This window comes from Apodemus sylvaticus, chromosome 21 (assembly GCF_947179515.1).
Source record: "Apodemus sylvaticus chromosome 21, mApoSyl1.1, whole genome shotgun sequence".
Classification (NCBI taxonomy): domain Eukaryota; kingdom Metazoa; phylum Chordata; class Mammalia; order Rodentia; family Muridae; genus Apodemus; species Apodemus sylvaticus.
Window position 1 is genome coordinate 37,280,124 of NC_067492.1, and position 24,405 is coordinate 37,304,528.

A 24,405-nucleotide genomic window follows, 5' to 3' on the forward strand; every position below is an offset into this window, starting at 1 on the left:
ACACACACACACACACACAATCAATCAATCAGTCAATCCCAAGACTAAATGTTGTTGTGATTTTGGGAAGTACTCAAGATAGACATGGAGGGGAGAGCGCAGACAGGCCAGGGGTCAGTCATTGGTGGTGTGCAGCCACAGAGTACTAGTGAAGAATAGGAAGTGGTCAGAGTTCCCCAGGACAGGGTCAGACTCCTAAAAGGTCCGGCTCCTGAGTCTAAGGGCTACCTCTTATTTACCTTCTCACCCAACATACAGTCCAGTACTGACATCTCTTGAGGCCTGACGAACAAATTATTTTCTCTGTAGCCATTGGCTCTTAATATGTTGGCTTGACCATACATAAATTTTTATTAATACACCCTTTAAAAATACCACCTCTTTCAATCCATCCATTTCTTGTATTTCTAGACCAGACACTATGCTAAGAGCTATAAAATCAACTACCTATGTCATCCTCAGTAGAGCCCAGTAAGGAAAGTTCTATTGTTTTCCTATTTTCCAGATTATCACCCGGACACTGCAAAGTTGAAGTGTCTTTCCTAAAGTCACAGGGATCAGAAGAGCTGAGCTAGGCTCTGTCCTGCACACTGGATCCTGACGAATGTTGTTGAAACTCTGTTGAGCCTCTTTCTATATCTGCCCAAAGATGGAGTAAGACCTGGGAGATAGCTAGCGGCGCTCTTAACTCATGCCAACTCAATGACCTCTTAGCACCTGCAGCTGTGCCCTCACCATGGATTTCTTTCCCTTGATCTCTGTGATGCGAGGAGCCTGCTGGGTTCTTCTGCTCCAAGCCCTTTTTGAAATCATGCTGGTGATCCCTGATACAGAATGGAACCTGGCGTCTCTTCTCTTCATACGAATTTACACTCCCATCTGCCCAGGCTTAGGAGCTGCAAAAGTGTTCGCAGAGTTTGTATTTTGGAAGAACTCACCAAAAGCCATGCACGTGTTTAGGGAAGCCAGGGCCAGAGCAGAGAGCCACATGGTGGAAGGCCAGTTGCTCTGGGGCCCTGTGATGGGGTCTCGGTGCTCTTCTGAAGGGCTTTGTATGACCCTTCTCAGATTGTGAGGCCTCGTTACCACACCCATCCATGTGTCGTCCAGTGGCCTAATCATGAGATGACAAGGTGCTCTCCCTGTTCCAGGGGGTTGGGGGGAGGCGACAGGTGAGGCTTATCCATCAATCAGAGGTCGCAAAGTGGAGTCAGACCCCGTGTTATTCAGCACGTACTTGGGGTTTGGCTTTTAAATCCACTTTCAAGATCCTTGTTAACTTATCTGTTTAAGGCTTTTTTTTATTTAGCAAAATTATTTTCAAGGTGAATTCAACTCACTACTTTCCTGAACACTCAGTTATTCCTTGTACCATTTTCCATGTCATTGTTCTTTGAAAGTGACAATTTTATTTTATCTCCAACACACAATTACTATGCAAACTGTTTCTTAAAAAAAATTGTCTGGCACTGCAAAAAAAGCATTTAGGAATCGCCCTTAGCATACAATATTCATATCTTGTATCTTCAAGCAGCATGGAATCAAGTACACAAAGCTGAATAATTGCCCATTACTATAAGTTATTCTCTCCCATCTTCCTCCTATTTTTCCAGATCCTTCCAGCCTGTTTACCAGACCCTCACAGAAAGTCTCTCTCCATACTTTCATTTTCCACTACAAGTAGAAATGAAGTGGAGGTTCTGGGAGCAGCATCTGTAGCTCTGACCTAATCCTAAACTTAGTGAGACCTCATGTCCCCAGTCTTGAGTTTGGGGTCTTCTCAGTAATCCTGCTTCTCCCCTGTACAGAAAGATCCCTAGTGCCTTCCCTCAGCCTGAACTCCACTTAGGGAAAGTAGAATATTACAGCTCTGTTTGCCTGGCCTCAACGGATCTTCACAAGTACTCTGGGAAGAGAGGCCCCCATGCTATTTTTGCAGAGGTAGTAGGATTTTGCTTATGCATGTAAAAGAGTTTGTGCAGTATTGTGTGGCTGGACCCTCAGAGACAGACTTTGTCCAGCCTTGATATCTGCCATCATTCTTACTTATGAACATCTGGCTGACATCTGAGAAGAAGTCTGTGATGGGTGCAAAGTCTCCTTGGGTTTCTGGTTCTCAGGGGATTTATGCTCGCACACTTGCCCACAAGTGGTGATTAGCATGGCAGTGTGACAATGTTGTCTACTTGGAGGTGAATCATGAGGCAGTGTTCACCTGCCTCCCCTTTCTTCCTCAGGGTCAAAATGTCACATCCTAACTCTCCTCCAATAGGCTATCGTCCCTCAGATTCCAGCAACCGTTCCCCAAATCTTCCCCTGAAAAGGTGTTTTTCTATGCCCGCATCTCTCTTTATCCTTCTGCCCCCACACCCATGAGGATGGATTCATCTTCAGCCCAAGACACTATTCCTGATTTGATTTCTAAAAGGAAATTTATTTTCAAGTTGAGACACTGTACTCTTGTGCAGTTTTCTCTGTAAGATCCATCTTTGGTGAATAGTCATCCTTTGCGGAATTGCCCCATCTTTGGTCCTCTGGTCCCGAGGCTGGCAAAGCCTCCCATTCATTTGTGTTCTGTGTGCTCAGAATGTTCTGTCTGAGGTGGATTCTAATCCAGGAGCTCAGTCCAGAAAGCCACTTCCTCCCCTTTCAGTCTCTGGGCTTGCTGGGTGGTGGCACCAATCTGCAAATATCCTTCCTTCTGGTCATACGCTGGCCAGTGTGGCAGCCCCTCTCCATTAGGGTCCCTGGGAACAGAATCAAATAGAATTCCTCAAGACTGCTCTGTGGCCCTCCATTCCTCTCAGGTCTGAATGGATCTGTGGTTTATCTCAGTAGTGAGCTTGGCAACCTCCACAGAGAGCTTGCATCTTTTAGAACAGCCCATCCAATTCTAGAAAACTCTCGCTATAGAGCACTGATGTTACACTGAATGGTCAGGGCTTTTATCACTCAGACTTCAGAAGTCATCGTTCCTCAAAGATACGACCAGCTACACCCTATCCACCCTTTTCATCTTTGCCACAAGCCTCACCCATTTCTAGCAAAGTTGGCCCAGAATTTCATCACCATCTTGCTGAGGTTGGTCTCCTCTTCTGAGGCGCCCTCTGTGGGGAAGGGGAAATAATGTTTCACTATTAGAAGTATGAACCGGATGTAGCTTCATCTGGAAAGGTGTTAGAAAGGCAGAGTGAGATGCTCACTCCTTAGCCACTCAGTCAAATGCTCCAGTGTGAGAAGACCCTGGCTAATCACTGTGCACGTTCTGGGGCCGAGAGGAGAGACTGATCTGTGACCCAGCAGTGGGGATGTGTGCATGCACCGTGAGTCTGCTGCTTTGTGGTCAGTGTTCCTCTTCATCTGCCTTCCCTTCCTTCCTCGGGGTCAAAATGTCACATTCCACAGGGCACTTTGTATGGGAGATTTGAATCTGGATCTGTTCTGCGTCATTTACATACAATATTCACTATATTACCAATAGTCTGTAAAAGATAACAGAACTACAAAGGACTAAGCAGTAGTCCAGCTAGGAAATGCCCATAAGGAGCCGTGAGGCAGGGGGATGAGTGTATGCAAATGCTGAGGGTTAAGACACTATCTACATCTGTGAAAGGATTTCTTTAAATACCACATTATTGGGCTGGAGAGAGGGCTTAGTGGGTCAGGGCACTTGCCACACTTGAAACATGAGAATCTGAGTTGTACTACTGGGACTCACAATATAAGGTAAGGTATTAGTCCCAAAAGTTTTTCTCTGATCTCCACAAGCATGGGTGTGCACACAGCCACACAAACATACACACACACACACAAACACACACAAACACATATAAATATATACCTGTAATCACACAGTAACACATCACACAATATACACATACATACACACATATACTCACACATGCACATACACACATACACACATGTACACACTCATACGCACAGAAACCCACATACATACATGTATGCACTCACAAAAATTTAAATTTAAATATTATGTTATTAAGTTTATCATAGATCTCCTCTGAAGATGCCAGCCAACCTCCATAGGAAATGGAAATAGAATAGACAGTTAAGGAAAGATGAGGGTAAGGAGGTGGGTGGGAATATGAGGACCAAGTGAAGAGAAGGAGGTAAGAGGAGGGTGAGGAAGGGAATGTGGGGAGACAGTTAAATTCAGGTCCATTTGAGGCTTAGCATGGAAACTCCCTGAACATATATGCTCCCTGAAATAAATGCACATATGAAGTCAATATAAATAAAATTGATGACAAGTAAGGGCAGAGACAAAACCTCAACTGGGCATCTCTTGTCACTAAAAGAGGCTTCCAGTAGTGGAACTGCGTTTCATCTAATTGAAATGCTGGCCAAGGAGGTTTCATGGGAAACCCCAAATAACCCAGGCTCTTGTCAAGACTATAGGTTGCTCTCCACAGGTTAATGGGAGGCCCCATTGCTTAAGACAATACCTATATAACTCATCGACCATAAATATGTTAAGGTAGTGTCTACAGAGAGCTTTCACCCCTACACTCTAATGTCTGGTATAGGAAGGTATTCTGACACGCCCAAAAGGGCAATACAAACACCGAGCCAGTTACAAACTCTTTGATCCACAACTGTGCCCTGTATGCCAGACGGTACAAAGTTGTGGGAGCAAGCAATCAATATCTGATTTGACTTAAGGTCCTCTCCATAAGATGATGGAACCCAGACCTGGCCCTGCTTGAATGATGAAGACCCTGAGACTAGATAGTCCAGGGACCTAGGCAAAGGTAAATACTCCTGTTATAAAAAATAAAAATTAATAAATACATAAAATTTAAAATATAGCAATAAATAGACCCTTAATGACATTCTGCTATACTCGTAGATCAGTTCCTTGCACAGTCAGCATCAAAGAAGCTTCCTCCTGCAGAAGATTGGAACAAATACAGAGCCAGACATTAGGCAGAGAATGCTCTAAAATAATCAGCCCTAAATGGGTTGTCTCCATCAAATCTCTCTCCTTAGGATTCAGGGAACACTGTTGAGGAGGAGGTGGAAAGACTATAAGAACCAGAGGGTGTGGAGAACACTAAGGAGACAATGCCCTCTAATCAACAGGCTGTGGACACACTTGAACTCACAGACTGAGGCATGCACAGAGCTTTCACGGATCACCACCAGATGGCGCCCTAAAGCTGAAAACAGTGAACACATGCCCCATCCCTAACCCAGATGAAATCTTTAATTGATAACCACTTGCAAATGAAAATTTAATTTCCTCCAAGAAAGTCTCTCTAAGGAAACAAACTACTCTTAAGGGAAGGCTGTGTGCCCAGCAGTAGATGGCCAATAGTAAGCAAACTCAATGAAATCTCTGGAGGTCCCTTGTCTTCTAACTCTATCTTCTGGCTCTTCCTTTATTTAAAAAAAATCTTATCTTTAATTTAATTTAATTTAATTTAATTTAATTTAATTTATATGTATCTTCTCTTTTCTTTTTTCTTTTGCTTTTGCTTTTTGGATTTGTTTTTTTTTTGTTTTGTTTTTTGTTTTTTGTTTTTTTTGTTTTGTTTTGTTTTGTTTTTTTCCAAGACAGGGTTTCTCTCTATAGCCCTAGCTGTCCTGGAACTCACTCTGTAGACCAAGCTGGCCTCGAACTCAGAAATCCGCCTGCCTCTGCCTCCCAGAGTGCTGGGATTACAGACGCGCGCCACCACAACCCGGCTATATCTTTTCTGTTCTCTTTCAGCCTACAGGTCTTTCACATATAAATTATGGCTTTCGACTCAGTGTGTTAATGGGAGTTTTGAGTGTGCAAATGAATGGGTCTCTGGTTCCTGGGCCTTCTCCCGGGCTCTTTTCCTTCTGCTTGTTTTGTCCTTTTCCAATGTGTTAGTTTTTAATTATATTTATTTTATTATTATTCCTTAAAAGCCTGTTTGTTTTCTAAGGAGAGATAGAAATGGGATAGAGTCACTCGGGAGAAAAGGCGAGGAGGAACTTGGAGGATTGCGGGTGGAGAAACTGAAATCAGGATATAGTATAGGAGGAAACATCTATGTTCAATAAAAGGGAAAATATACATTGTACCTAAGGAAAATGTCATTGGAATTTAAATTGTGGTAATCTAGACCAAAATCGGAGCCTTGTGGGTGACCCATCACCTCTCTTATTGATGCCCCAGGTCATTCTGAGAATGACTGCGGTTGGGAACACAGGCACTACCTTTATGTGTGCTAGAACAGGAGAAAGGCTAAACACTGTATAATGAAGCTCAGATCTGCTACAGAAAGCCAGGAAACTGGTGTTAGGAGAAAAGGTGATACTTGCCAAAGGCCCCCAAGCCAAAAGTAGAGAACCCAGTCCTCCTGACTCCCAGAGCACACCTGGCCAAGAGTCTATACCTTTTAAAAATGGAGACCCAAATACAGAGAAGATTTCATCGCCGTGATCTCCTTGAAGTGTCTGGGGTCTCTTGTCAGACACAAAGCTTGGGCGATACTGAAACTCGTACATGTAGATGGGCACTCCGCCATCTGAGGAGACATGGATTTGTGTACAGTTCATGTTAGCAGACACACACACCCGGGTGACAATGAAGTCTCCATTCCTGAAGAAGAGAGCTGGTTACTAGTGTAGGACAGAAGCAGCTGTTGGAAAACCTGGTGACCTCCTTGGGTTGCACAGCTGGTTGAGGTAGACCTGGGATCTGAGCCAGGTGTTTATGGAATGCAGAATGAGAGGTTGCCATGCAGGCAGTGAGCTCTTGGATGTGTTCAGCCATGATACATAGCACCCTGTCATTCTGAGAAGATCTGTACCTGCTCATACTCCTCCTGGTTTCCTGAGTCCCCAGTACTAACATGTCTTTCAGATATGAGGTTGAAATATCAAATCCCCTACGGAAAAGCTTATGGAGTTTCATTGTCTCTGTTGCTGCCTTATGAGCATTTACTAGGTACCTTTAAATTGAAAGATGAATGTACTAATGAATAACATAGAGGTCAGTGTTGTAAACTTGTGAAGCCATATTTGGGACACCATCTGACTGTAATCTTTATTTGTAGAGGTTTTTTGCATCTTAGCACATGGGTTCTATACAAAAATACTGCTAACAATGAATGTTGAAATACTCATTCAAAATTATATAAATTGTGACACAAAAAATATATAAAAAAGTTGGGCTGTAGAGATGGCTCAGTGATTAAGGGAACTGAATGCTTTTCCAGAGGACCTGAGTTCAGTTCTCAGCACCCACATAGCAATTTACAATAATCTCTTAACTCAAGTTCCAGGCACCAGACACAGCTTATGATACACAGACACACATATGGAAATATACCCATACACATAAAATACAAAAGTATTTTTAAATAAAAAAGCTAGATAAAATTGTACTGTTGTCATATAAAATCAAATTATGTTATCAGCATAAAATAGGTTTTTTGAATATAGGTCTTCATGATAGCCACAATGCGATCTTTTTAGCATAGCATACAATAAACAAAGTATGCAAAGCATGTAAGACATTCAAATGGGCAAGTCATGGTCAATGTTCTGGAAGTGAACAAGAGAATGAGCTAAGAAGAATATTTACAAAACTGGCAGAAAGAACTGATGTCGCAGGTGTTAGTAAGTTCTTGCCTATCATAAATTCCCTTCAATGTAAATTCTCCTATAAAGGGGCATGGAGTACATGAGTAGGTATTTTAAAGATCAGAGTTTATAGTCTTAAAATAAACTTTCCCAACTTTTTAAGACATATATAGATTGCACTTGAAGGAAAATTAGATCTTATGCACAAAGAGGAACCAAACAAGAAAAGAAATAGGTATGGCTGCCTCTAAACCTGAATTTAAGTAAAAAGTATAAAAATAAAAAAAAAAACCATCATCTACTGATGAGAAGTCAGTTCACCAATGGAATATAACAATGGTAAATACAAATTTAACACAAAGTACATAGCATATAAAAAATATTAAAGTATGCGAGGGGGAGAGATTATAATATCAAGGCAGTAGAAGACTGACTTAACTTACTTAAAACAATGATTGGGTCATATAGACAGAAAATGTATAAGAAAACACTGAACTTGAACAAAGGTTTTAGACCCAGGGGACCTGATGGAATGACAAAGAAGGTCTGTAGTTTAACTCCGACATGATGGACATTATTAAAGTACTGACAGACTCACGGACCATTGGCTGGAATAGATCACACATAGGCACAAGAGAATCTTGCCTACTTTAAGAAGAGCTATGTGTAGCCTCACCTCTGTCTGTGCAGGCCTAAGGCAGTGACAGACATCCCTGTGGGAGATCCAAACCTGGTTCTCACCTTCTCTAACTAGTGCACACCAAGACGGATAAAGGCATGCCACATCCATTGAAGATCTCTACACTTCCTCTCCTCATACTTCTTTCCTACTCTTTCTGGACTTTCTCATCAGGAAGAGGTTCTCTTGAACCCTAATCCTATTCCTGATCCTTGGTTTTCATTCTTTTTATTGATTAGTTTTTGCAAGAAAGTATTTCATGTAACCCATTCTGGAATTGAACTCCTGTGGAGCCAAAGAAGATCTGGTCTTCTTTCTCCATCTTCTATGTTCTAGAATTACAAACATGTACCACTAAGTCTGACTTATAAGGTTACTCAGGATCGAATGCAGGGTATTTTACATTTCAGTCAGGCACTCTATCAACTGAGCTACATCCCTAACCTCACGTTCTTTATATGTATATCTACATATATAAACACAAACACACACACACACACCTGTGTTGAGAAGGGGGAAAATCAGAGACAGGTTATTGACTCCATTTCCTCCCATTGAACACGTAAGACTCACATAAGACTCACCTCTGAGGGAACGGGATATGAGTACAGATGGGATACCAAAAAATATATCTCCAAACATGTCCAGGAGACGGTCTCTCTTTTTGTCAGGGTCATCTGTTCCTCTTAAGTACTTCTCAATGACTGCTGGAATCACACACTCAGAGATGTTCTAAAATAGATTAGAAAATGACCACTCCTGCCTAGCTGCAGGCAGTTAAGATGAGTTCACGGCTCATGGACCACCTGGGCTTGTACCAGCCTGCTCTACTAGGAAAGAGTTTCTAAATCCACTTGGTATATGTCATGAAGTTTGGAGGTCAGCTATCTGAAAATTATTTTCTCTTATTGGCTGTTGTGGGAAAGAACCCTTTTCCTGGTACCATCTGACAGCTTGAAAACTGTCATCTAGTAAATACTATCTTCAGTTGTTTCTAGAGGAAGGAAATATTCAGTATCCCCCCCCCCCCGTTTTATAGGGAAAAGATACTTTTTGTACCCTAACAAATACAATAGTCTACAACTAGGGAATTGAATAAAAAAAGGCTTGACTCATGAGATTTGCTAGTCAGTAAATATTTTGCTTTAGATGCACAGAGTCCAGAATATCTGTTCAGTGATCTAATAACAGAAGTTCATGCATCAAAACAGCATAGACCCTATAATTTGTAATTGTCATAGTGCCCACCTATCTGATATGCCTCATATCTATTTAATCTTAGGCCTCCAATGAATAAACTTGATGGTCTTTTTGGTCATGGAATCAATCTTTTCTAGGTATAAACTTTCCAAATAAATCTTTCCCCTGGCAACTTGTCCAGACCCAAGGGGATTTTTGATTGGTGAACAAGGAATATAAGTTTGTTACACAGGGATGCAAAGAAGATGGGGTAGAAAAGTGGGAGAGGTTCCCCAGTCACCACCACTGTTTGCAGCCATTGAATTTGTCTGTGATTAAATCAAGTCACTGACCTTTGTTTCCCAACCAATTCCCATGACTCCCTAGACTCTTACAAGTTCAGAGTGGAACCTCTTCAAGAGGATACTGGCCATTTTCTCATTCATTTTGCCTTCAGAGAGTAGATCTCCCATGATCTGTTAAACACATGATAAAACATTGGTGAATCCCAGTTGATTAAGAAGAATCGAACAGACCAACCAAGAAAACCAAATGAAATAAAAGTGCTTGGGGGATGGTGCTAACAGATATTGGAGTTTATGATTTGAAAAAAAAATCAGCAAGCAAAAGAAATGAACTTATGAATAAATCTAAGTCATACACACAGAGAAGACAGACAAGTGACTATTTATTACACTAGAAGGAACAATGTCCCTCAAGGGTCCTGTAGAAGACAAAGGCCCAGGGACAGAGGACACAGGCCACATGCCCTCAGAATCAGGTGATAGGGGAAAGAAGACCTAAAATCGTGTTTTTGTCTATGTTTCTGTGATGCCCCATGAAGTCCTTCTGAAGAACGCTGAGAATGTGCTGACCCTGTCCACATTTGCACTCAGATCTGCTGTGGTCTCAATGTATCTCTTAGCACTGGAAGCCACACCACAGGATGATACTAGAACCCTAAATGCCTGCTTGAGAGGGCTCACATTGCTGAGTTTGGTAGTGGGCTGTCAGAGCCCTGAGACCTCCTGAGTAGTTACTTTAGAAAGTTTCCAATTATTATTCCCTTTTCTGAACCAGATATACATTTGCACTCCAAAGGGCTTCATCCAGATTGTCAAAACAAATTTACATGGAAAGTTTTAATCCTCTTTGAATGGTAGTCATCTGTGTGCATAACCCTTGATCAGAGCAGAGAGGATGATAGTTTAGCCTCTGTGGAGTGTATCTAAGAGTTCTAAACCCTGCTCTCCACCTCTGCCCCTTTCCTCCCCTCAGGCTGGTAGCCATCAGCCTCCAGGGAGACAGGGAGAGCACACTTCTTAGAACTCTGGGAATGTGCTGATCCTGTCCATGTTTGTACTCAGTGTTCTGTTCTGGTTTCATCATGACTTTTAACATGGAAGTCACACCCCAGGCTGATCCCAGGGCCCTAAAATGCTTGCTTGAGAAAGCTCAGCATTGCCAATACAAAGCTTGGTTGTGGACAGCCAGGTTCCCAAGCCCCTCTTGAGTAGTTACTTTCAAAAGTTTCCAAGTACTAATCCCTTTTCTAGCCCAGATATAATTTAGCACTCCAAAGGGCTTCATCAAGGACTCTTAAAACAAATTTACATGGAAAGTTTTAAGCCTGTTTGAATGGTAGTCATCTGGTGCATAACCCTTGATCAGAGCAGAGAAGATGATTGTTGAGCCCCTGTGGAGTGTATCTAAGAGGCCTGTCCATTCTCGCCGTTGGAAGGATCCAGCCAAACTCATGCTTGTTGATGCCCACTATGTAGGGGACAGTGTTGAAACTCTTCTTGGCCAGGATCTCTTCTGGTGCCTTTGGAAGCACCACTCCATCAATCACGGTGGACAGGGAGACATTGTACTGGGCAAAAGAGAAATACAGCACTTATGAATATCAATCACACCTTTCTTTTGATCCACATCCCCTCTTTTCCTGGTCTGAAAACTTGCCAAGCAAAAAGACTCCTGTGGCTATGGCCACAGAAGCCCAGTGTCCCAAAGACAATGGCTGAGCCCAGGAGACTTCAAGGTCAAAACTGTGAGGTGTGGGCCAGCAGTGTCAATGCAATGGTGGAAGGGAACTGGGGAGAGGAGGATTCTCTTTTATTAATAAGGGCTGATTACCTCTGCTTACCTTGCTTTGGGATATGTAGTTGGCTTTCAGAAGTACTGAGCTTTTCACTCGAGGAGCCTAAACTGAAATCTTTTTTTTTCTATTTAGAGAAATAAAATACCATAGCAAGCACCAGATTCTGTTCAATAGGCTATTCATAGAAAATACCACCTGGGTGCAGCTACTGCCACCTTGAAGAAACTGGTTAGTGAAGAAAGAATGTTCTAAATCTGGTGAGAGGAGCTGCTTTCTGAAGGAAGATGACTCTTAGTGAAACCTTCTTGGCTGAAGCAGCCCTTCCCACCTTTGTGGGGTCCTTAAGCCTGCTCCAGCCTCATTGATTTTGAATTTGAAGGGAAAAAGCAAAGGGAGAAATGTAATTAAAATATCAAAAATAAAAAAGATACAATTGGTGAGTTGTATGTATATACTGACAAACAGACAAAACCTTTTCACACAGTTAAGCAAAGAATGGTCCATAGTTTGCATGGTTGAAAGAATGGAAGATACGTGTTTATCAGATCATACATGAATGAGGGACATACTGAAAATGCAATAAAAATTATGGACATATTTCTACCGAGTGGTTGAAAAGATACGAAAGAATGGGATGGTTTGTAGCATGAGTGAGTGAATCAGGGGATGATAGATGAATGGACAGGGTAGCTATCCTAGGACCATAAATGAGGCCATGTCTCATAAATTGTAGAGAAGTTGGCTACTACTATTATAAATTAATTTTTATATCAACTAATAGATAATGTGACACTTTTCTCAAAAACTCCTAATTGATTATCCCTGAAATTCAGGATAGTAGTTTTTGGTTTCAGGACTATGGAATGTGTTATTCACTAAAATGTGACAAGAATGTTCAAAAGGCAAGTTTTGATAGATTTGAAAGCTTTCCATGCAATTCTCCATCACGGGATACAGCATTGGACTAGGTTTGACATTTAAGGTGTTTCATAATAGGAAATGAAATTCCCAATTGGAGTCAGGAGGTTGTCACTCTTCCCAAGAAGAGCTAAGAAATTGTCCCATTAGAGTCTATCCAGGGCAAGAACAGCAACAGAAATGAAGTTTGGGGCCAAGCACACAGAACAGTGGCAACTAGAAGGGATACGCACTTGTGCCAGTTTCTCTGTGATCTCCAAGAGCTCAGCCTCTGTTTTCTGGCGCAAGCACTGGACCATGGCAGCTGATGAGGTGTTATCACATCCAGAAAGAGTAACAATTATCTGAAAAAGATCACAGGCAACATCAGAGGTCAAGAGTAATGACTATATTCTGTCAGTGTAGACAGTAGATTCTAGACCAGTCTCTTCCTCCTATTCTTACTCCTCCTCCTCCTTCTGTTTTCTCTCCTCCTCTCTCCCACCCTCTCCCCTCACTCTCTCTCTTTTTACTTTAATTCATTTTTATTTATGATGATGATAATGATTACGAAGCTTTTGTGATAGGATTTTACTAAATACTCTGGCTAGCCTGTGACTTACAATATAGACCAGGCTAGCCTCAATCTTTCATTATGTCATCTTTCTGTCTTTGCTTCCCCAGGTATTTGAATTATAGTTGTGCGTCACCAGGTTTTGCTCTCACATTCATAAGGTGATAGAGGGTTTGTAAAGTGTCTAAATAGACACTTCTCAATGTATGGTTTTTGATTCTTTTGGGTCAAATTGTAAAAATGAAACTGCATCGTGCTCATCAGAAATTTACATTTCAATTCACAATGTTAGCAAGATTGCAGTTATGAAGTGGCAACAAAAATAATCTTATGGGTGATGGACAACACTACATGAGGAACTGCTTTCAAGGGTCTCAGCATTAGAAAAGGTGGGAACCGCCGTTCTAAATCAGAAGATGTAAATACTATATCCCACAGAATATTGCCTCTATTGCTAATTGGAGTAGTGACCTGAGGGGCCATGTCATATACATGCATGCACACACACACACACACACACATCACACACACTGGGCACAATGTCCTCTAATTTGAATGTCTCTAAAGAGGACATTTGACGTGAAGGATGAGGTACCTATGCGACTCCATAATTACTTCAGGTGAGCTACAAAAAAATATACTTCCTCGTATTTCAGTTCCTGTGCAGAATCACATGGTGTTTGAACAACCTGATTTACACGAAGGGACATCAGAACTTGCAGAACGTGTCTTCTCTGTGAGCCAAAAGCAGTCCTTCTGCCCAGCTAATTTTACTTTAAGAATTGATTGAGTTTCTCAGCTGCCAGAGAAGCCAGGGAAGATCCAATGGAAGCTCAGAAAGTGATGCAGGAATGGCCAGGTGGGCACCTACTTCATTCACAGCCTGGACATTCTTCTTGTCCAGGATTGTAGTAAAGATCACACCACTCTCAGAAATGGCCCTGTGGAAGAGGCTCTTGCCCAGAGGAGATAAGACCTGCCAGGGGAGAGAAGATTTTATATTCCTAAGATAGGTTTTGTGGTTAATATTAAATTGAAATAAAATCTGGAGACACCTAGTAGATCAACCTGTTAGCACAGCTATGGGGGAGTTTCTGTTTCAGATTAATTGAGGTTTGAAGATATCTAATGGCAGCAGCATTCTGGTGATCTGTGACTAGTAAGTAGCCTGTCCAATGTTTGGGCCTGACTTACTGGGCCATCTGTCCATGCTAAAGGCAACTATGGAGAAAAACAAGCTACAGTTAAATCCCTCATGTTTGATCAAAGCTAAGGGGGATTGTCCCAATCTGGGGTTTCCCAGTCTGCATCTCATACACCTTTGTCATGGTGCAAGTTTCAGGAGATGAATCCTGTTGCACTCGGAAAGATACCACACTTGTTTGATTTTCTGACCCATGTTAAAAGACATGGTTTTGAAGACCAGAGGCCGTCAGAGAGCTGGACAGTAGCTTTCGCTTCTGTTCTGAATCCTCTCTATGGGTCCATGTGACCCATCACCTCAGCTCTCACTGCTATGACTCCCTTGTCGTGATAAACTGTGTCCTTAAACTATGAGAAAAAATAACCTCCTCATTAAGTTGCTTTAATGGCTATTTCTCCACAGTAAGGAAAAGTCACAGATACTATAGCTCATGGTTCACTTGCTGTTTAGGGCTCCCCCTGTCTCCTGGCCGTGCATTTATTAGGTGACCCTGGTGCACGTTGGATAAGACTGTTTCTCATCCACCCTAGCCCAGTTTCTCGACAGCTTATTATTCTGATGTTTCCCAAGATCATCTCAGCAAAATGTGGCATGGATTCAGAGTCAGCAACAGAGTGGAAACACACTACAAGTACCTATCAGGGAAAATCCAAACTATTAGAAAGACAATAGCAATAAATGCTTGGTAACACCTACCCACACAAATCATTTGTCTCTACACTGTTCAGAATTTATCCTAACACCAAAGATCACAGAAACCTGTGAACATTTGACAGAAAGTGCATATATTTTTCAAATAGTAATAATTGGATTTAGTCCAAGATATTAATATGTGATCAGGTAATTAGGATTTATTTTTACAATGCAATATTACTCAATTATAAAAAGGTAGTAATACAGAAGAGGGCTTACTAGTAAAGAAAATATTTATATGTTACTATGTGACAATATGTGCTTTTTCTTTTTTTGGACAAAGGAACTAAAAAGCCAACATATGTAGAGAAAAAGAAAAAGGAAAGAGGGTCTGGATGGAGGATGCATGCCACACGATGAATAGGAAGAAAGATATGGTATTTCATATAATTCTGTATATGTACATTGTATATGAAACTTTAGAAAAGACTGAAAAAATAAATGTAACAACAGCCAAATGACAATCCCTGGGTATGTTTTATGTAAAACTTAATTATTCACTGGGTGACTAATAGATTTTTTTCCTTATTTAAGAATTTTCCTGTTTCCAGGTGGTTTTTATCTGTGGATGTGGCTGCTAACTCGGGTCTTCTGGAAAAAAGGCAAAGAGTCTGTTATTGAATCATCTCTTCAGCCTTTCCATACCTCTTCTTACATTCTTCCAAATATTGACCATGTTCTCTCCTTACTAAATCTTATGTCAATATTGCATGAAATAGTTAATTATTTATTTTAGCGTTGTGTGAAAATGCTCACACTTTAAAACATTGCAACTCAAATATAATAACTGAATGATAATTTTTTTCCTCTGATAATTTAAGTAGGAAATTGTGTGTTGGTTCCATAGCTGAAAGTCTGCTCAACTTTGAGGAAGATAAGGTTTTTTTTACAGCAACCAAAATATCTGTACCTCCCCTCACTGTTCCTAAGGCTCAATTCCATACACAGGCAAGAGACTTTATGTCCCCAGTCTATGTCTGTGACCCACATCTTTTGCCCTACCCTTCCCCACTGGATCTTCCATCTCTCTTCCCTTCCTCACATCCCAATGATAACCCATGCTGCCTTCTTAACCTGAGGGAAAGCCCCAGTGTCATCTTGGGTCTTGAATTTCCTTAATGTAATGATGTAGCTTCAACCCAAACAAAGACAGTTGGTCCAGCTTATTGCTCCTCTTCTCCCATTTGTAGTAGGTATACATCACTGAATCCCAGGACTTGTAGAGTGAGACGTTATATTTAAATGATTAGAAGAAGAACTAGATCAACCAAGTGAGAAAGAAGCTGGAGATGTTCATGGCTCCAAGACTAAAAAGAAAAATGGTAAGCTTATAAGCAAAAGAGAGCTAATTATACACCTGAAGCTGTCCATCATCTGATGCTGTGCAGCAAACAGTGCCAACCTGAATGCAGGTGTTGAATGCAAAGATGTTGTACTGGACTAGCTGCTTTCTAACAGGTTCCCTCCCATGTAACTCACCTCTAGACCCCAGTAGCCATATCAATCTCCACTAAGCAGACTGGTGCCAAGAATACTTACAAGAACAGAGACACTGGAACCTCCTGCTGACTCTCCAAAGATGGTCACTGAATCCGGGTTCCCTCCAAAGTTTGCAATGTTATCCTGGACCCAGCGTAGGGCAGCCAGCTGGTCCAAGTGAGCCCAGTTTCCTCGGCTGTGTTCATCACCTGTGCTGCAAAGTTACAGGATGGAATGCAGACAGAGATGTCATAGCAGGGCTCTCAAGAGCCAGATGGCCTGGAGAGTTTCAGTGATCTTTTCAGAATCAGGTTGGATAGCACATCACTGACAGGGGCTGGGGTGGGGCTTTACCTGCCTGTATCCCCGACAGTGTTGTTTTACATGGAGCTCTTTCTTCATATTCTAGCAACTATGTACTGTGCTGAGGAGCCACAGCACATGCAAATTTGCCAAAATAGCTAGAGAACAAGACAGATAAAGTCTCTGACTGTGCTCAGCTCACAGCGGAGAACAGAATCAAGTAGAGTAGAAGAGAGTATGTCAGCTAGCAGAAAAATACAAAGTGGTCAATGTGGGCCCATGGGGTGGTGTTTCAACTGGAACAATCCTATTTGAAGCAGCATCATTGAGAAAGAGAAATAATTGAGCCTGTGTGTTTCATCAGAATTTGCAAAGGGGATTTTAGTTAGAAGTATCAGGTCCCAGGGCCATGGGAATAGATGTGTGAATGAAAGACAGATGAGTGCAGATACAACAGAGACATCACAGGATATTCCATATCATTGGAAGTGGGAACCATTGGGCAGAGACATGATAGTACCCAGTCATCATCTCATAGATCATTCCGGCCACTGGCAGGGGAGAGGTATGGTATTCAAAGTGCAGATTTATAACAATAGGTGATTGTAGAAAGTATAAATGTCAGAGGCATAGGCCTTTGATTGTGGTAATAGCAAAAGGTAATAGCGGCTGTGTGGTCTCTATTGTGGAAGTCAGTACTGAGCACTGAAAGCCCATAAAGAGATGAGGCCAGATGTAAGGTGACTGTGCCATTGGGAGCATCACTTTCAGAAGGATGGATCACTGCAGTGGTCATAGGAGCTTGTTCAGTTCTCCAGAAGTGTTTTGTTATAAAAGTAGCAAGACTTCCTCCCTTAATTTACTTTCCCCTGTTATGTCATCTCTTCTGCATGTAAAAATCTCATTTCTGTTCTTTTATTTTACCACCCAGACAAGAGTTCTCCCCATAAGACTTCAACCCAAACATTGGACTTTTGAGTCTTCCAACCCTTTCAATACATCTCTGGTCTAATATCTAGCCAGTCTTGGGTGTTTGTTTAATTAATTGGACAAAATGAACCAAAGAACTAATTAATACACAGAGAGGAAAACCTAGTATCTTACCTAAATAATCCCCAAATACCCAGGCGGTATTGAATGGTTACCACAACCACGTTTTCATGGGCAGAGAGAGCTAGTCCATCATAGGTTGATGCTCCACCTATCACCAATCCACCTCCATGGATCCACACCATCACCTGGACAACAATAAAGTCACACAGACAGTACATTGAAGACCTGGGGCCACCACTGAGTTCATCTGAATTGGTTGTCTCTATCTAGGCTGTGACTGGAGATCATTGATCAAAGCACACCAGTTCCCAGGAAGGTTGCAAAAGGCTGACTCTTCTTTTCAATTCTCCAATATGAGGTCCAGGAGGCCGTGCCACTCAGTACCACCTCCCTTTCTTCTCATCTCTCACATCCTTTTAAGACCCAGAATTGAGATTACCATGGGACCCGTAAAGGCCAAGGGTGCTTTCATCACCCTGCAATCACACCACTTCACAAGAACTTCAGGCAACTGAACATGAACAAGAGACAGACTTTGCACTTCAGATTGGTCTCATCTCATTTAACTCCTCAGAGATGAATTAAACTTCTCTAAGGTAAGGGATTGTCTGGGGATACACCTGCTTCCCTGACGGCATCCATTCCTAGTTTACCTTGCCTCAAGCCCGAGTGTTCCCACTATGCTACCCCAGCTCACATCCACTTCATTCAAGATGCCTTTGTTCATTTGGCTAGCATCATCTCAGAATCTACAGTGTGCAGGCTCTCTGATGAAACTTGAGAAGAAGGGATGTAATAATTCATAATCCATGTTCTTTGATTTAAATAGAAACCAGGGTGTGTAAAATAATATTGTGATAATACAATTAATTTGAGAGAAGATCTTGGGGGATACAATGAAACAAGAATTGGTCTATGCATTATAAATAATAACCTCCCCTATGGTAAGGAATACTATTTTCCTGTGTCACAGATAAGAAATGGAGGAGAAGCTTCCTGCTGAGAACTACAGTCAGTAAGAGAATAATTCAGGGCTTGATCCTGATGCTGACTCCCATCAGCCAGATGTTGAACTGACCAACACCTCCAGCCCATGACCAGAGTTCAGTGACATGGTTCTTGAGTCATGAGCCAGACCCTTCTGCAGGTCTGACTAGTGCCTGACTGTTGGCTCTCAGGCAGAACTGTGATCCAGCCTGATAACTAACTGAGTTTTTATATGACAATTCTCTTGTGTGGAAACAGGATGAGAGGTTAAGAAAAGGCTCTGCTCTCTCATCTTTTAAAAGGCAGATCCAGGTTTAATATTCAGAACCTGTGGCTCTAGTACATGTGTTTGAAGCTAGAGGGTCTCCTGTTACTATGATTCTAAGATCCCATTTTCTCCCTCTAGATCTCTGTAGCCTCCATGAGAGATGAATTGTGGATATATAAGCATGAAGACTGAGTATGAGGGTGATTAGGTACTTGAGTCTCTGGATCAGGTAGGGAGAGTAAAGCTTTCAAGACTTTTGTTGCCTGGCCAAGAAAGAAAGTTCTACCATCTTCCTAGTTCAACAATTGCTTCCTGATAAAGGGTCTCATGGACTCCAATGTTGAGTGGAGCTGATAACAATTATGGAGAAACAGAAAAAGATGCAAGTTCTTCTTCTGCAAGAAGCCATCTCAGACACAGAGCAGCCTAGGCATTTATTGCTATTCACAGTTTACAAATGAGAGGCTGAATGCACAGAGAGGATTGACAGCTGCCCCAAGGACACATATCCAGGAAGATCCATGGTAGACAGCACTTATACTTCAAAGTTCCTTCTGGATCCCTTTCCCATGAGAAGGCCAGATAAGGCTACCTCTTGGGATGCTCACTTTTTATATGACTTAAAGAGTGTGTGTCGCTAAGGTGTTTGTTTTTTTTTTTTTTTTCTGTTTATCTCCCCATGACTTCTGAACACAGGTAACACCAAATCTTAACATACATTTCCACAACTCTGTCTCCCATTCCTGGGTTTCACACATAGGGCTTCTGGGAAATTTGTTGGCTGCTGACACGTTACAAACCCAGGATTACCTTCTCTAGAAAACTCTCTCCCAAACTTGTCATCTGTACCTGGCAGCCTGCCACTTCTCCTGCACTGTGCTTCCATGTGAAATGCTGAATCATTTGGTCATCAGACTGTGCCAAAGGCATCCAGACATGGAAATGAGCCACAGTGAAATTCTGGGGTGCTGCCTACAGGCAGGGAACTTGCTTTTGAGTTGTCTCAGCATCTTCTCTCCTCCCCCCCCCTTCATGGGAGAGTGAAATTGTTCATCTGGCAATGAGGCTGTCATGGGTGACCTGAGAATAAAGCCATCTCCCCACCCCACAGGCCCTGTCTACAAGTACCCATGTTAAAACCAGGAGACCTGAGGCTCCTCTTCCTCATGCTCTTTTACGTTTCCCCATCAGAACCTCAGCTTCTCTATCTGTATCATGTCAGGGTTGTTCAATTTTCTGCTGAGATTCCTCCCAGTTGTGACTTTATTGGAAATCATGACTTAACTTCTATGGGGATAGGATTCTCATAAGTAGGATTAGGATTAGTCTTCCATCCCATGAAGACTTGGGAAATTACATGTGAGCTGCATAGTGCTTTCTACAAAAAGTCTGACATCACCAGAACAAAACCTCAATTGAAAACTGGAAGGAAGCTGTGGTCCCTGAATCACTCTTGATCTATGTGCTCCTGTGCCCTGATGTCTTTATCATCTAACCCCACAGAACATGCTCAAACTTAGCATGGTTCCAACTTAGTATTGGTTCTAGGCCGGTGGTTCCAGCACTTACAGGCAGTTGGCTGCTTTTTGTCAAGTCGGCAGGACTGTAAATATTCAGGTAGAGACAATCTTCGGAAACCTCAAGGGGTATGCTCTCCTTTCCGGTGTTGAACATATATGAGAGTTGTTGTCCTGCAACTGCCTCTTGGGAGCACCTGGAAGAGGAGAGAACATCTGAGATTCCACCAGACTGAGCGTGTCATCTGGGCCTGATCATGCGCTGAGAGATTTGAACCTATAAATGTGGTGCTTATTACTTTACTGGAGTCATTCTCATGGGAGAGTGGTGGGAACCATGGAAATCTCTGGGGTCTCTAAGTCCTATGGAGGGAGAATCAATTGGTACCTCTTCTCTTCCTGGAGATTTTTGGGATGTCTGGACCAAGGAGAAAGATGATTGTATGGTGACCTGCCCTATGAGATGTCACTTCCTGCAGTGCCTGAACAGGGCTTTGTCCTTCAGGGCTTTGAATGGTGGTCTGTAGTTGACTATTCTCTATGAGGTAAACAAGCTATATAGTTCTCAGAGGAGAAGAGACCAGGCTCACTAATGTCTAGAAAATATGCAGTATACAATCCAAGGTTCTATTTATTATTATTATGGTTTCAGTTTGTTTATCCAGTGCACACAGGAAAAAATCACCAATAAGCCAGGGCATGGGTAAAAGTCCAGGCATGGTAATTTTTATATTTCCATGGGAGAACTGTGTAGGGTTTGGTTGTTTATGGAGACAAATGTACCCAAAGTTCATATTTTTGACTCAGCAATGTTACCTTTGAAAATATATCCCAAATTGTTTATGGTTGTATGTAAACAGTCCATCAGAATTTTATTTATAGTCAGGAATACCAAACTACTTTAATCAACCTGATTACAAGATTGGGTAAAGAAATAATAATTTAGGACTCAACTAAGCACAGTTAATAAATACTAAGATTATATGTATATACACATATATATGCATATAATCTTATATGTTATATATTACTATATTACTTATATACAATTAATATATATTATAATATAAAATATATATTTCATACAACATATATGTATACTATATATATATATATATATATATATATATATATATATATATATATATATATATATATATATATATATATATATATGGTATGAAAGGATTCTGCTGCATATGAATGTGTTAGGCTGCTTTCCACATTCTATATTTATGATCTCTGTTTGAAAGAGGATTTACATAGAAAAAGGCCTTGAAACCATGATCTCAATTGTTTAATAGCAGTTCTCTCTGAGCTGTTCTATTGCACGTGATTTTAACTCTCACTTCTGAGTGTGTGAGTGTTTTTTAACTTTTTGTGACAGCAGTGTCTTACTTTGTAAGCATAATGTAAACATAGCACATAGCACATATTGTTTGTAGGGGAAAGGCATGGAATGGAAAGAAGACAGCCTGGCACAGACTCCTGGGAACTACCAGAGGAACCTTGGGGAAGACACAAACGCTGTCTGATCTGAAATTTGTAGGTGTCCAAGGTTCTCTGAGGTGGCTGTGAGGCCATTTGGGATTCTTGGGCTTGTTTACTCAATTGCCAAGGATGATGTGACACACCTTTGATAATAACTTTTAGGTAGGTGGTTAGGTAGATCTCAGTGTGAGAACTTGTTGTTATCTTTACTATTCTCTTCCCCCACAAGTCCATACCTACCACACTTCTAAGTAATGCTAAAGTTCAAATCATAATAATATACCATCTCAATTCTCATTCCCCTTATCTGATCAATCACTATTTTCTAAATCATTGTGGATTGTCCAGGATATTATATACTTGATGTACTAATCCAGAGACTTCTCATTTTCTCTTTCCATCCAATAGGATAAAAGATTCATCAAGTACAGTTATGTTTCCCTTATTATATTCAAATCATAATAATATAGCATCTCAATTCTCATTCCCCTTATCTGATCAATCACTATTTTCTAAATCATTGTGGATTGTCCAGGATATTATATACTTGATGTACTAATCCAGAGACTTCTCATTTTCTCTTTCCATCCAATAGGATAAAAGATTCATCAAGTACAGTTATGTTTCCCTTAACAGTTTCTGAAAATCCAGAACATTACTGGTCCACCACAGGTGCTCAGTAACTTTGTGCTAAATAAAGGGTTTGGAAAACTACAAAAGTACTTAGTAACTAGACCATCTTTAAGAACCCATAATGTTCTCAGGGATACCAGTAGTTGCTGTTAATATAACTAATCAGAGGATTGTCTTGTCTCCATCTTGCATCACTGTGAGATAGGTATACCTATCTCACATACAACCTTTTGGTCTGAAGCTATGCATTGTAATGCTAAGTACTGGCTCTGATTGCCTAGGGGAAGAGGAGATCCTCAGGTACACCAAGTGATGCTTTGTAACCATGTTCCCCAAGTTATCCTTGATTGGTCAATAGAGATGCCTACAACCTATAGCTAGGAAGAAGAGAGGTAGGCAGAGTTTCAGTTCTTGGCCTTGGGGTCTGAGGCAGGACCACAAGAGGGGTGAGGAAAGATGAAGAGAGAATAAGACACCACTGGGGAGGTAAATCGTGAAAACGTGGCCATGAGGGTTGGCCAATTGGTGTAAGAGTGGCCCAGGTAGAACACGGCAAATTCTATCTCAGGGTTATTGATAGGGAAGGAGACAAGTAGCTTAGAAATGAAATATCTGCCCAGATCTACTGCTTTGAAGTCTTACTATAAAGGTTGCATGTCTTTTATCTAGGAACTACATGATCCAATGCATAGAAGAAACCCTCAACTAACATTACATATTTACCTCAACATGTACCTACAGAAATAGTCCCCACCCTAGCGACGACTTACATAGGAGGGTAGGAGGTGGCATTCTTCACAACGCTCCAGGGCTCCACAGGCTCGGGTGGAGCAAACCTCAGGGATCCAAGAGGGGGCTTGGCAAAGGGGACTCCCAGGAAGACAGCCACAGGCTTTTCGAATCCTTCTAAGCTGACATATTTCCCCAGGACTTTGCCTTGCTTTGTGTCCACCACGGGTGGTGAGGATGAGTGTCCTGATGGTCAAGAAATCATGAGGTCACATCAGAGGGGAAAGATCAAACCTGGATTCCTGGTTGATTTAGTCACTGTTAGGCTTGTGACATTGAGAGTCACTTGAATCTTCTAAGGTCTCATTTCCTTCTGACATTAAGGACAGGGCCAACTAAAAAGTAATTTGTTTGGAGATATAGAAGTAGCCAGCCTAAGGCCGTACGAAGGTAATTGCACTGCTTTGTGCCTGCCCTGCATACGTTACACCGCTGCAAAGAGGACAGATTTCTAAATGTGCAGCCCAGTGTTTGTTATCCAGAAGTACTTACCCCAAATGGGGCAAGCAGCAAAAGAAGCCCAGAGCAGAGCACGGAGCCACATGATGGCAGGACAGGAGCTCTTGGAGACAGGGAGGTGCCTGCTGCTCAAATAGAAAGCCTTGTTCCTGCCTCTTTGCTGTGGACCAGCCTTTAGACCAATTAGCTTAATTACATAAAGCTCTCCCTCCAAAGAGCTCCCCAGGTGTTTGTTAGGACCTCCAAGCCACACCCACCAAGAGTTCACCCTTCCTTATCTTTAAAGACACTACCCACTCTCTGTTACCAAATGGCCATGAACTCATCCAACCTCTTATGCAAACACTTCTAGTTGAAAGGCTCAGTGCAGCTTGAACTTCCCAAGGTAGGCACCGGCAAGCAGAGGCACTGAGTCAGGAATCAGCTGTGAGTTAGCATTCCCACCACAAGCTGGACAGTTTAGAGCACTTCTCATCCCAAGGGTTGCTTGGCTGGGAACTTTGCACACTTCCCAG

At 41.7% G+C, this 24,405-nt stretch overlaps 1 protein-coding gene across 2 annotated transcripts; it reads right to left on the bottom strand.

Annotated features, from left to right (window-relative positions):
- Window positions 1-2,491: 2,491 nt before the first annotated feature.
- LOC127671624 (carboxylesterase 1C-like) lies at window positions 2,492-23,975 on the bottom strand. 2 transcript variants are annotated; one of them, XM_052166450.1, is made up of 13 exons: window positions 23,924-23,975; window positions 23,413-23,617; window positions 20,571-20,715; window positions 17,798-17,931; window positions 16,451-16,604; window positions 13,886-13,990; window positions 12,701-12,805; window positions 11,175-11,315; window positions 9,838-9,918; window positions 8,848-8,995; window positions 6,393-6,524; window positions 3,035-3,107; window positions 2,492-2,747 (listed from the first exon to the last, which is right to left on the bottom strand). In XM_052166450.1, the coding sequence occupies exons 1-13, from the start codon at window positions 23,973-23,975 to the stop codon at window positions 2,609-2,611; spliced, it is 1,614 nt and encodes a 537-aa protein (XP_052022410.1). In that variant the 3' UTR covers window positions 2,492-2,608. The 2 variants fall into 2 exon arrangements, with proteins under 2 accessions (XP_052022410.1, XP_052022409.1); XM_052166449.1 differs by having other exon boundaries at window positions 12,695-12,805.
- Window positions 23,976-24,405: the final 430 nt, after the last annotated feature.

What these genes read in the sequence shown, in the direction of transcription:
- LOC127671624 (XM_052166449.1), bottom strand. Translation starts at nt 23,975, where the DNA reads ATGTGGCTCCGTGCTCTGCTCTGGGCTTCTTTTGCTGCTTGCCCCATT. An exon ending in TGCTGCTTGCCCCATTTGGG is followed by an intron (nt 23,618 to 23,923) that starts GTAAGTACTTCT and finishes CTTGACCATCAG; the next exon opens with GACACTCATCCTCACCACCC. An exon ending in AGAGGTTCCACTCTGAACTT is followed by an intron (nt 8,996 to 9,837) that starts GTAAGAGTCTAG and finishes AATCTATTTTAG; the next exon opens with AACATCTCTGAGTGTGTGAT.